The sequence below is a fragment of the Vidua chalybeata genome, chromosome 2 (assembly GCF_026979565.1).
Source record: "Vidua chalybeata isolate OUT-0048 chromosome 2, bVidCha1 merged haplotype, whole genome shotgun sequence".
Lineage (NCBI taxonomy): Eukaryota > Metazoa > Chordata > Aves > Passeriformes > Viduidae > Vidua > Vidua chalybeata.
Genome location: NC_071531.1, coordinates 26626229 through 26639901, shown reverse-complemented (window position 1 = coordinate 26639901; position 13673 = coordinate 26626229). Strand labels below are relative to the sequence as shown.

The 13673-nt window shown below is 46.6% G+C and overlaps 1 protein-coding gene across 2 annotated transcripts in view; it reads left to right on the top strand.

The window, feature by feature from the left end:
- The window catches only part of SH3RF3 (SH3 domain containing ring finger 3), a 246099-nt gene extending 238748 nt beyond the window's left edge, over positions 1-7351 (top strand). For both annotated transcript variants that reach the window (XM_053935671.1, XM_053935672.1), the window contains exon 10: positions 4114-7351. In XM_053935671.1, the coding sequence (XP_053791646.1) occupies positions 4114-4282 (169 nt within the window). In that variant the 3' untranslated portion in view covers positions 4283-7351. The remainder of the gene's footprint in view (positions 1-4113) is intronic.
- The last annotated feature ends 6322 nt before the right edge of the window (positions 7352-13673 follow it).

The following is a 13673-nucleotide window of genomic DNA, read 5'->3' as shown; positions in this document are numbered from 1 at the left end:
AGGATGGACCTATTCCCAGCTCAGTGAGATAACTGCTGCCAGGGTGCCCATCCCACCCTCAGCACCAGTGCCAGCCTCTACCAATGCAGTCTCCTACTTCTTGGGAGATGCCCAAGGCTCCTTCCCACCAAGGCTTTTTGCTCTCCCAGACTCAGCTCAGCAGAACTTTCCCCCTCAGCAGCCATACCCACACCTTCTATCAGGGCTTCCAGTTTTCATCACAGTCGCATTTCTTCCTCTGCTCCCAGTTTTTCTCTCATCAGCTTCCCTCTTCCTCCACCTCTTCTCTTACTTTACCCCACTCTCCAGTTCCCTGGGGTTTCCCTGCCCAGGAAAAGCTCATTCCCTGTCTTTGCTGATATTACTTGAAGCCTCTCCTCATGTATTATCTCTTGTGCACCAAGGGCCCTTCCCAGGCCACTGCCCATCCTGGACAGTAGCCTCCAGGGATGAAGTGCCCAATCCAAGGATGCCACAGCAGCCAGCAGTGGGGATGTCCAACATCAAGTCTGTCCTCTAAGAGAAAAATACAAGAGGGGCCCAGTACTAAGAAAGAAAGAGAAATGCAACCTCTGAGGTCCCACAGAGCTAGGACAGCTTGGGGCATGAATCAGCAGAGATTTTACTTTCAGTGCTCATACAAGCCTAAACATGTGCTATTTTGGGGGGGTTTGAATGTTTTTAAACCTGGCTGTGAGTGATTTGCTGAAGGAACACCATCCCTTACAGAGCAGTGGGACTACAGGATAGGTCTTCGCTCTCAAATATAGGACCTGAGAGCAGTTTATAGAAGTGCTCATATGGGTCCTGCTGGTGCTGCAAAACCCCTCATGTTATTCTTGGAAGTGATGAAGCCATTGGGCTGTATGTTGGACCGTCAGCCTGATACAGCCAACTGCTGTGGAGAATTTGGGCCAAAATTATTAATATTTGTCAGAATTGTAACGTATGTAAGACAGATTTACACAATTTACAACAGAAAATACCAGATATTGTTAATGATGGTCAGAGGTGCCTGCCACACTTGTCACCATAATTGTTGCCCAGCTAATTAGCATTTTTGAAAGTTGGTAATTTAGAGGTGGAATGTGACACAGACAAAATTGAGAAGACTGAGATCCATCTAAAATGCCAAGCGACAGTTTGGTATAGGAAAACCTACAATTTTATAGCATCTTCTCGAGAAGGGGAAATTAAAAGTGAAGATATAAATGAAAGTATCCCGGACTGCCTTTTTGGGAGTGAGGGAGCATGTCTGGGAAAAGAGACCCTTTCTGCCAACAAAATACGGCTAATAGCTATCCTTACGAGTCCATTCCAGAGGATAAGCGAGGCTGAGGTGCCACCTGGAGGTGTGGAGGGGCGGCACAGCTCCCTGTGCCAGCGCAGCGCCGGGATGCTGCCCCTGCAGCCCCCACCGGGCTGCCTTTCCCTGCTTCAAACCTCTCGTGGGAAAAGGCATCACATCTTTTTCCATCTCTCACAGAGGAGTTCTTAACTGTTTGCAAGGTCTTTCGTAGATAGTATTTTGTTATTCTATCAAAAACCTCTTTGGTACTATCTTGTGAGGTACTGTAGTTAATTAAATTTAAACCATAGCATTTAGCATTTACAGTTTCCCGAATGGGGAAAAGTGCCTCATTTTTGTAATGCAATGATTAAGATTTATTTCTCTAAATTGCTAAGAAGATGCTGTGTAGAACCCCTTTTATGACAGTGGGCGCATTCTTGTTGAGTGTGGTCACCTGCCTCCTCATGTGAACCATTTAGGGACTAGCAGCTCATCACTCTGAGGACGTAGTTTTGCTTTAAAAGGAAATCTCTGTGCTTTTGGTATAACATGAGGTGCTGGCAGTCCCAGCTGGGTCTTCAGAGTGACCCTGCCCAAGACACCACCTTTTTCCGACTTTCTGTTTCCTGACTTGCCAGAACTGTCTGTGAGTACCTCCACAGGACTCAACTAATGTTGAGGTCCAACCTTTTTTCATTTGAGTTCTTGATGCAGAGCTCCAGTGTGTTGTGATTGTGTGTAAGAGTAGTGAGATCTGAAACTTGGCATCATCTTAGCTGAAATTGTTCCACTCTGATAATTTAATTAATCAACACTGCAGCAGAGTGTTTGAAATAATGTGTGCATTCATTTGCATAATGAGTGTAATTGGCAAAGCTTCATATTATAAGTGTAGCAGTTCCACAGATGATAGCTTGATAGACCGTTTTCCTGCACACGTTTCAACCCCTGTTATTTGCTTTTCCACAGAGGAAGGAAGTGACAACTAGATTTATTAACCAAGGTACAGAGAGAATCAGCAAATTTTTGATGGCTCTTGAACACATATATTTTCCACAACCGTGTTGCTCTGTCAAGATAAAAAAGCCATAGTCAGGTATTAGAACAGAACCCCTGCTTCAAATGGAGTTTAATGCTTTTCCAGGCAATGGGCTGTTTGGCTGCGGAGAGGTCCAAATATAGAGTCAAAGCTGATATTTCCAGTGTCATGCCAAAGTGGAGTGCCCAGTTTGAGAGCTGAAGTCACTAGGCACCTGAGCAAAATCTGCAAAGAAAATGGGTGACTGCCACTGGAGACCCCCTGGCTTTAGTACTGTGTCACTGGGGATGGCCTCAGGGCATGGTCCACAGCCTCCAGGGCATGTTAAAGTCCCCAGGGACGGGATATTATCTTAGATAAGTACTCACCTTGTTACAAACAGGACTCAGGCATTGGTGGCCAGGCAGCAGTTGTGAATATGTTCTCAGGAGATGGGCTTTAGGTAATCAATTGGCAACTTTTAACTATCTTACTATATTCATTACTTTGCAATTAGCAAGACAGTTACTGACTGTTAACCAAATGCCAGATGACTGCAGAAGTGCTGAAGGAAAAACAACCGTGCAGTAGAAATCTATGCCCTGCTCTGCGCACAAGTGTGTTGATATAAAATGGTCTGTGCTCTCAGAAGGACGCCTGCTGATAAGCTCTGAGTGCAGAATAGCTGTATCAGGCTCAGACACATCATTAGTTCATTGAAATGAAGTGACACTTGACAACAAAGTTCCCAGAGAGCCCTGGGAATGGTTCAGGACTGGGGCTCCCCGTTGGTTTGGAGAGTGCTTTGCAAGTCACTTGATACCTCTCCATTTTAGCTTCTCTTCCAGGTTTGAGGGACTCAAAGTACATTCTCAAGACACATTATAAGAAGAAAAATGTGAACTGCTTTAGCTAACATCTGCTGGTGTCACAGGCAGTGGGAGCATTGCAAACCCCATTTTTCATCATCAGTGGGCAAGGGAAGAGACCCTCTCATATATCTGGACTTCTGTAAGGTCTTTGACATGGTCCCTCACAATATCTCTCTTTAAACTGGAGAAGGATGGACTTCATGGACTGTTTGGTGGATCAGGAATTGGTCCAGAGAGTAGTGGTCAATGGCTCAATGTCCTATTGGACACTGGTGACAAGTGGTGTCCCTCAGGGGTCCACACTGAGACCAGTGCTGTTTAATATCTTCATCAATAATATAGATGGTGGGATTGAGGGCACCCTCAGGAAGTTTGCAGATGACACCAAGATGATTTATGCAGTTGACACATGGGCTCTGAGCAACTTGCTTGAGTTGAAAATGTCCCTGCCTCTGGCAGAGGGGTTGAACCAGATGACCTTTTAAAGTCCCTTCCAGCCCAAACTGTTCTATCATTCTATGATGCTATGATTTTTGGATGGAGCAAATGCAGAGCTGAATAAGACATGTTACAGCAAAGATGCAGCACTAGGATAAAGCAGCCAAGTCCTGGCACAGGCTCAGCACACAGCTGGGAGCAGAGATAACATGAGTGGTCCATCCATTAGACAACACACGTTTCTGCTTTCAAGGACTGGCTCCAGAGTACATCCTGGTCAATTGTCCAGCCATGCTGGCCAGAAATTTCTGTCTTACTCAGTTTTAGTAGAAAATGTAGCTGCATTGTGGAGCTACATTTTCATACAACTAGTGTGTGAAAATGTAACTGATTGATATTTCCAAAAGATTTTTCCCAAGATCTCTGATACTGGTTCCCAGCTGCTGCCATCAAGTGCAGATTAACCAAGTCTTTTCACATTTTTCTCTCCAAAGGTACCGCGTTGTGGTCCCATACCCACCGCAGAGCGAGGCGGAGATCGAACTGAAGGAAGGTGACATTGTGTTTGTGCACAAGAAACGGGAGGACGGCTGGTACAAAGGGACGTTGCAGAGGAACGGCAGGACGGGCCTCTTCCCCGGGAGCTTTGTCGAAAGCTTCTGAGGACGAATCGCCGCTCTCTCAACTGAGGAGCTTTCAGGGGAAACTGCATAGCACAAGAAGAGACAGCAAAGAGAAACTGGACTGATAACCACTGCCATTTTTATTTCCAAAGACTTCCCCCAGGCCCTTCAGTCTGCAGCTCCGGAGACACAGTGTCCTGCTGTGCTCCTGAGACCATGTGCGGTGCATACAGTGGTATGTTGAAGTAGTGCCTTCCACCTGGAATCACAGACTGAAAGGATGCCCATCTGGACTGTAGTAACCTAAACTCTGGCTGTTAATCTTTTGTGTAAATTATAGAGAAGATATCTTTAAAAAAAATTAAGAGGAAAGCTGTTATATTGCTGTAACTTATTTGTCAGAGCTGCAGTGTTCTTATTACTGGCCTATGCAAGATGGATTTGAGAGTTCAAGGAGGTGTGCTAGAAGCTCTTAAACTGGGATTTTGATTTTACCAAGGGAAGAAGAGGGGAGGGTGGAGAAAACCCCAGCTAAAGATCAGTGCATCATTTTGCAAGTAAGAATGAGGAGTCAAAATGTTAATGTCATGCTTTCTATATACCTCAAAGATATGCTGCGCAGGTTTGTTAGTGCGTGTCGGTGTTCAGTACTCAGAGTGCCACACCACCCCGTGTCCTGGCACTGCTGCCAGGGAGGTCCTGGAGGAAGCACGGCTCCACCATTAAACTGTGGTTATTTGAGGAGAATCCCTTTTGCCTGTCTTCTGCCCGTATTATATGCAGCATGGATTTTTGTCCTTTGGTATCACTTTCCATTGCTTTTTTGTACAACGTACCTTTTTACTGTAATAATTGCTCTACTTTATATATATTCCTACTAGATCAGACATTTCCTCTTTTTCATACATCTGGTGCTATTTTTTTTAATTGTTAAAGATTTGGTTAAACAGAGAGGCTGCAACAAGATTTGCATTCAACATATGAAATTAGAAACGTACCTGAAGATTGAGATCAGACTGCTTGTTCTTGCATCATAGAGGAAAAGAGAAAAAGCTGCATGGTCACCGATAAATATACCTGGGGGGGCTGCCTGTGGAACACACACATGCTTGCTCTCTCCTACATATTTAGAGTGGCTGAAGACCCATGCTGAAGCACAGCGTTCTGTCTGGAGAGTGATAATGACTCCAGAATTGGAAGTAATTCCCAGAGGAGTCATTTTAATTGACTTTTTCATGGCAATAAGAAGAACACTGCAGGTTCTAGCACACACAGGGACCATGGAGTTTTCCTCTGTTGTTGCATGACGGAGACAAGAGCTGATCTGCGACAGCAGTAATTAGTGTTATGGAAATGTGATTTCTTACTGTAGAAATGTACAGTTCTGGAGACTGTTGGATTTCTTAACGTCGTCAAGCTACAATACAAACTGTATCAGGCAATATAAGCTTCCATCTACCAGGGACTTAAAGGTGCAATAAATGTGAGTTTAGCCAGTAATTTGTACGAAAAAGAATGAGAAAAAAAGTCATAATGCAGTTGTTGAGAGTATTTAAAAAGACATCGGTTCTTGAGGAGTGAATTGTGTTGAAAGGCCTTTCATAGCTGTATCCATACCTTGCCTCTGACAGCAGCTGGCTGTTTGCCAAAGCCCACATGTGGTGGGTGTTTAGAAGCATGTCAGAGGCACTGTAACCTGGAGATGATCTTACTAAAACAAAGAGGCCTGGTGGGTGAACATCATCACTGCGTTACCAGTATTTCATATGCGAAGGTGTAAGTTTTGTTTTCATTCAAGCCGTGTGTACTAGTACATATCAAACCCATGTAAGTGAGCATTCATGTTTAAGTTCAGCTCTGTGACTTTGTTCTCTGTAAAATAAGTTATTCTTGCTGTCACTTGTTAACAAACAAATTCCAGAAACACAGTTCATGGCCAAGTATAGCACCTTCAAACCAGGAAGCGTCACTTTCAGGGTGTTTCTTTTTATACTTGATGTTGCCGCATTTGTTGATATTCCAGATTGTAATGAGTCAGTCACTAAAAATTTAGTTACTGTCAGGAGGAAATTGCCTTTTTATAACCAATAAGAGACTGAAGAAACGTCTTCTGGAAAGACTTGCTTGAGATTAGAGCCATATCTGTTCCACTTATTTGGTCCAGGTCAGAACTGGTGTCACTGCACTTCAAACAGTAAACTGCACAGTTAGGCAGTCAGCAATGCCAAAATGTGTGTTATTGATTCCAATAAAAATTCTGGGTGAGATCTGTCAGAGATGAGATTTTTTCTGACAACTTACAGTGGTTAAAACGCTCTTAAAATTCTGTTCCATGGTGCATTTACTACACTCAGAAAAACAAAACAGGATGACAACTTGCATGCTGCTTATTCTGTTTAGCCAGATCTAAAATGGTTCCAGATTTCCACCGTTTTATGCTTAACTCTAAGAGGACAAAAGTTGGTGTGTGAGAGGATCAAGAAAAACGTGCAGATGTCATATCATTAAATCAGTGCTTTAAAATATATTTTGCAAGGAGGATGATGGTTTTTTGAATGGCCGACAACCCTTCCAGTCATATTTTTCTTCTAGGAAAAATATGGGGGGAAGGAGGAGGAGGTGTTCTATTTTGATAGCAGCTGTTTCTGGGCCCGCTTTATTGCTTATCACAGTTTGGGTTACTGAGTAATCTTCTTGGACAAATCACTTCCATGCCAGGAGCACAAGTATTAAGGTGAACTTAATACAGCCCAGTGATACAAAAACATGACCCAGTGCCATTCAGAAAGTCCTAGACTGAGAGAGGTTTGACTAGTACTGTGGTCTAGTTTTGACCTGTCATGCCAGGAAAAGAGGGAGTAGAGGGCATCTCCATCTCCTGCAACAGGGCGGGGAAAAGATTCCTTCTGGTGGCCTCAGTTTGTAAAATGCCAGGTTTGTTCTTCTAGAAATGGGTTCAAGTAATTGAACAGTTCCTTTGAACTTTGCACAGCTCAGAAAATGTTTTTGTTATACATGAATGTTAACGTGGTTTAGGAAATGTTGGCAGATATGAGTACAAATGAACTACAATGACTGTGTTTCTGATTCTTTAAATAAAATAAGTATTAAGGCAACTTGACTAAGGTTTCTCTCTCTATTAGACAACAAGGTGAACAAGCAGTGTAGGCAGCTCTGAGGCTTGCAAAGAAAATAGGGAAGACTGGTCTGCAAACCCTGTAGTAATTCCCACATAAATAAAAACCTGTTAGGGGTAAGAAATACCTGAACAGGAGTCAGAATCTCTGGTCTTCTTTTGGCATATCTGGGATTTCTTCAAAATCTTGAGAAGTTAACAACTTAGCTGTGGAGAAGAGGTGTGTAGGTCCAGAGGAAGAGAGTGGGTACAGGCCAGGAAGAGGCAGCAAGGTGGCAAGGGTAAGGCTGTGGCAGAGAGGCTAGGAGGGGATGTGGAAGCAAAAAATGGCAAGGAAAAGAGCAGCCTCTAATAGGGTGCTCTGAGGTCACCTGGTGGATTGTAGGCAGAGGAGAACCCCTTTCCTCATGCCCTGGGTAGGCTTGGGTGTGGTGTCAGCAGGGTCCATGTGTGCTCTAGGCAGCATACAGCCAAGGAACTGCCAGAGAGGGAAGGAGCAGGTTGTACCCTGGGCAACTGAATGCCCTTTAACTCAGGTGAGGGGGGTAAGCCTGTTTTTGGACAAGGCTTGAGATTCCCATTCAGCAGCACAGTGCAGAGCATCTGGAGGGGGAACATGAGTGCATGAGTGAATCTGGATGTGTTTGCCTTGATTTGGCTGAGAGACACCTCTGGAAAAGGTGCCTACTGGTGGTGGTGATTCTTTGCACAGTTAGGGAGCACATAGGGCAGGGATGAGTGAGGCACAGATAACTCACCAGGTCATCTCCATGGGAGGTGACACCAGTCTCTTCTTGCTCCAGCTGGATCCTGAGTCAAAATTCTGAAATGTGGGATACACTAGAATTTAAATGTGGGCAGGCAACACCTCTCCCTCTGCTGAGCCTTGCTGGCTGTCTGACAAGTAGCATGGTGCAAAACGCTGCACAGAGGAGCCTGCCAGCTACTTCCAAGCTGGTCTGGCGTGCCAGTCCCCTCCACACTTTGCCAGGTCCTGCTCCTCTGGCATTTCTCTGTGCCCTGCTGCCAGCATATACCACATACCTCACACTGCCTTCATACTGCATGTCACCCTGTGCTTCTGCTCCAGTGCCTGATAGAAATTTAGGCCACGTTTTGAAAGAAAAATAATCATTGTAAAATTGTTACACAGTTTGACTGTTTCTAAATGCTCATGGAGAGCAGAACCACCTGGACAACATCAGCAGGGCTTTCCTGCAGCCAAAAGCTCTTCCTGACATCAGCAGCTCCTTATACATGGTGAACCTGGCAGCTACATGGCTTGGTTAGTTGGTGCCAAACCAAATAAATGAGCTGTACTGGAAGGAAAGCCAAGAGGTGCTACAGTCTGGAGAAGGCCCTGTCCTCACACCCCAGCCTTTCATGTGGCAAAAATAACTTTCTTAGTGGTCACAGATGTATTTCCAGTCACTGGGGCATGGGTGTCTATCCTCCCTTCAGAAAACCACTTGATTTTTCTCAGCCACTAAGCAGCACCACCTGTCCCACGGTGCCACAAAGGGGCCACGAGCCAGAACACTGAAGAGCTTGTACCAAGGTGGTCCCCTTGCAGCATGTGCCTGACAGCCTGTGTGAGTCCCCTACGTTTACAGTACATCTCAGTTGCAGGTGAGCCCACCTCTACTTGGGTCTCTTCTTTACTCCCTGTGGAGACCCCAGCAGCCCCAGGGAAGGACAGCCAGCATCCTACTGACTTGGCCAGAGAGTCACTGAAAGCTGTTTCCAACACAAATGGCTCTTTTGCACCAGGCAAGATGCAATGCAGTGTTTTTGCAAAGGCAACAGGAATAGTCTTGTGCACAGGATTCTGAGCTTGTGACCTCCTGTGTGACACACACGTGTGTGTGCAGAAAAGCCCATGAGCAAGGAGTGCTGCCAGGGAGTGGGGCTGCACCAGTGCTACCTGCCCACCCCTCTGAGAAAGGGCACTGGAAAGGAGAGGACTGGCTTCTTAGTTAAGGGTGAGCATCCTTGGGGGAAATGCCTGGCCTGGAGAAACCTTGGGTTGGTCAATGCCATCCATGCTGTGCTCCAGTCAACAACAGGGGTGAGCCATGGGGGAGCTGCCTTTGGTGGAGGGGTTGCTGTCATGCATGGAATCCTCATGGGGAACACAGGACTGATGGGGGCACAGCTAAGTAAGGGGGCAGAGGAAAAATGAAGTCATTAAGACAGGAGGGAAGGGAGAAGCGTCTTTAACTTACTGTCAGAGAAGGAAAGCATATTACATTTGTCTTCTGCATCTGCACAAGGGCTTGGTGGAGCTGCTGTCAGTCATGCCAGTGTGTGCAACCCCTGCTGGCCCCAGGAGTGCAGCTGTGGGGTGTGCGTGGCAGGAGTGCAGGGCGATCCCATCGCCAGGAGGGCATGTCCTCTGCCATCCCACCTGGCCAAGGAGGACCACAATGAGTGCTTAAGGGCCAGGGTCCCCAGGGATGGCACTGGCACAGGACTCTGGAGACAGGGCAGTGTCTGACAGTGCATCTCCAGCTGCTGAGTGGACACATGCCCAAGGAAACCCACAGGGACCCCCGGCTTTGCCATTGAATCAGGCTGGGAGTCAAAGTCCGACACATCCCTGGCCCAGGGCTGGCGACCCTGCCCCACATCGCTGCTGCCTCCATGAGGCACTTGGCTCTCATGTGTGATACTGCACAGCCAAGGGAGCTACCCCCCCACCTTTCTCCCCAGCAACAGCAGAAAGGCATTCCCTTTCTCCTCCTCATGGGTGTGTCAAACTTGCCCTACAGCTGCCCACTGGAAAATCAGCCTTGAAGACAGGAGGGCAATTTGTTAAGGTTCTTCCCTCTCCCCTCCCCAGATAATTGTCTGGGATCTGCGTTAATGGAAACATAAATTGACTGCCACTCTGCTAAATGACAATCAGGTTTTGTTTGACAGAGCTAGGAAGTATCTTATCCTGAACATTGGCATCAAACAATCTAAATGCAAATTGCAAAGTGTTTGGGGGTAAGGAGGCTGTTTATCTTCTGATGAGGTTATATAATAATGCAGAGCGGGGAGAGAACTGCCTTTCAATTCCTAAAGGCTATCAAAAAGCATGATGGTTAAACCGTGGGGCTAGTGTTTACATTTTTTTTTTAATGGAGCAGATTCAGTTATTTGGCATGGATTTTCTTTTAACAAATCACTTTTTAAACAAGATGCATCACGGCAGCATTTCAACCACATTTCAGCAATTCTCAGGCACCCAGGTTAGCGTGGAAAATGACAGAGCAGCCATCATTTTAATCCTGTTATGTCTATTGCTCCCAGCTTGTTCTCCTCTGATGAAACACACTGCTGTGCCTCAGAGAGATAGGAAAACATTTGCTGCACTCATGGCCTGTTTCTCTTGTTAGATTACCAGGTTTACACATGCCAGGACTGCCCAGGTATCTCCAACGCTCCTACACAGGAACAGTTACAGGACACAGCTGAAAACATGAAATGCAACCATGACCAGCTGCTTCCTGAGACACCACCATGTGCTGGGGTTACTTCTCATGCTGGATGCCCCACGCTGGATGTGCAGCAGCTTTTGTCCCAGTTGGTTGTGAAAAAAAGTTACTGCAAAAGTCAAAACTTTCAGACCTGCTCAGCACAGCACTCCAGCACAACGCTCCGCAGTACCAGAGCACTGTGCCACGCAGGCAGTGTGCCAGGCTGGCATCTGCAGCAGTGCCTGTGCTGGAATCTGTGCCCTGTGGCATTTTCCACAGGGAAATAGTTTTCTTTAGTCTTGTCCTGGGAGGGAAGAGGTGTCCACGGCAGCTCAGGGGGCTCAATAACTCGAAGCTTTCAGCAGCTTGTGGAACTGGTCTCCTTGAAGTTTTTCCACTCCAAGTTTGTAATCTAATCTTCTTGGAGCTTGATTTAGACTTCTGCATTTCTCCATAAATTAAGAAGCAGGCTTGAGTTTACTCCAAGAGTTTTGCTCATCTGGGAGGCAAAGGAAGGAAAGGATTAATGTGTCATTTTTGTTTTCCCATTTAAATATGTCTCGTACAGAAAAATGAACATGAATCTCTGCAAGGCAGGAAAAAAGCAATAGATCTGTGAAAGTGACACAAGCTGTGTGTGTATAAATTGTTGGGCCTTTAGACCACTTGGTGTAGACCAGCCAAATAACTCACACAAATCTATGAATAAAAGGACATTTGAATATAAGATACCACTGGAAAGGCCACGATAATCTGGAATTGTAGAAAGGGAAATCAGTGAGTAGTGATTGTAGCCCCATTTAGGAGGGGGATGTTGGTTTCACCCACTGCCTCTGTGATGGAGACCTTTAGGGACCAGCCAGGGCATCCCTTGAAAGGGACCCACTGAACCACAGGAGAAGAAGAACCATGGGCAGTTTAGCATATTAAATCAATTTTAGAACACCTGTTTAACTTACTGCTGTTAGAAAACACAGCAGGTGTTTTTCCAAAGGCTTTGATGACGTGGCTGACAACCTGCAGCTCTTGGGAGCGGCCGAGATGAGGGTTATTGCTCCAGATGGTGGTTATTGCTCCACAAGTTGAGCACAGGGTGTGACTCTTGGGGTGTCCTGTGCAGGGCCTGGAGTTGGACTCGATGATCCTTATGGGTCCCTTCCAACTCAGCTTATTCTGTGAACTTATGACAGACTTTGCCTTCACTACTGTGATAAATAAATATATATAATACATAAACCACACACATGTATATATGCATTTACATACAAATCTCTTTATGCATATCACCACCACTCCTTTAGTATCAGAAAAGAGCCAAGTGTTCTTACTGAGCTGCATGCCATCTTGATTGATGTCATTTAAGCAGGTCCAGGGCTACCTGTGCTTGCAACTAGAGCATGGGATACATCAGAACAGTTTTAGATGTCAGCTGTAAAGCAACACCAGGAAGTTGAGGAAAACCACCCTGAGGTCTGAGCTCTGACTCCCTTGTCTGAAGGGCATGGCCAAATTCTGGCAGTTTCTGAATTTCCTCTGATGACCTCCCACCAGATTGGAAATGCAGCAATAGGATCCATTAAAGAAATGATCCAATGCCCAAACTTTCTATTATAGTCAGAGGACTCTCGAAACAGGTATTTTAAAAGGAAACTGAAGCAAAAAATGAAGTCCTCCTTCCTTCAATTCTCCAATCCTCACAGAAGAGCCCTTAATTAAATAGAGCAGCACTCATTCAGATTTAAAGGCAGTAAAACGCATTCTTGAGCATTTCCCATGGCTTAATAAGAAGAGCAGCTGCCATATTGTAACTCCATCCATGTACCCTGACCATAGGACAGTAAATTACTCTGGAAACTCATATGAAATTAATGCTAGATTTTGCCCAAGACAGTTTGCTAAAAGCACTGTTTTGCTTTGTCTAAATAAATATTCACCAGCTGAGAGAGGGGAATGACTCTCCGCCTACGCTGCGGGTCTGCTGGCCATGGCCTCATGTTGGGCGCCACCTGCGACGATGCGTTATTTTTCCTGGTCCTGGGCAGCTCCGAAGTTCCTAGCTTGAGCGCTCCTTCTTGGCGGGACCAAGGCTTGTCGCGATTCCTGGGCGCTTCTGCTGCCGTGCACCGGGGCGGGCTGGCCACATTCTGCTGTCAGAGTGAGGGACAAGACAAAGAGGCGAAGGAATTGTCCACCTCGTCCGTGTGGATGGCTGGAAAGCTTTAATGGCCGTGGGAGCTGTGGTGGAGAAGCTGCGAACCGCTCCCAACACCGCGTGGACGAAAATGGCGCTGGGACCGGGAAGGCGCAGGATGTTATAGGGGGCGGGACAAGGAGGGCAGGAGCCCTCCCGCACAATGGGGACAGGCGTCGTGGCAGCGACGTGGACCACGGCAACCAACGGGAACGTGACAGGGGCAGACATGGGCTCCGGGGCAAATGGGGTTGCGGGAACGGGGTGACGGGCACAGAACTCTCCAGGGTGGACAGGGGGGTGGTTACAGGACTGGCAGGGTGAGCTCCAATGGTAAGAGACCCGGAGCGGGTCACCGCGGGGAGGGAAAACACGGGGGGTGCACAGGGGTACACAGAACCGGCTAACTAACACATATCAGAACCCCTAATCTGAACACAGCCCGAGATGCAACAGGGGAGCACAAGAAAGCCAGGGAGAGTAACTAGGGCAGGGAGGATCGGGTCTGGCAGTGTCTGGTTATTGATATGAAGCAGAGAGCTGGTGAGTGCTCCAAGGCACCTCCCAGCCCCCACATTCCCCATCCTGGGGGTCAGACACTGTGCTGGGAGGGGAGCCAGCAGCTCCAGAGGTTGTCCCA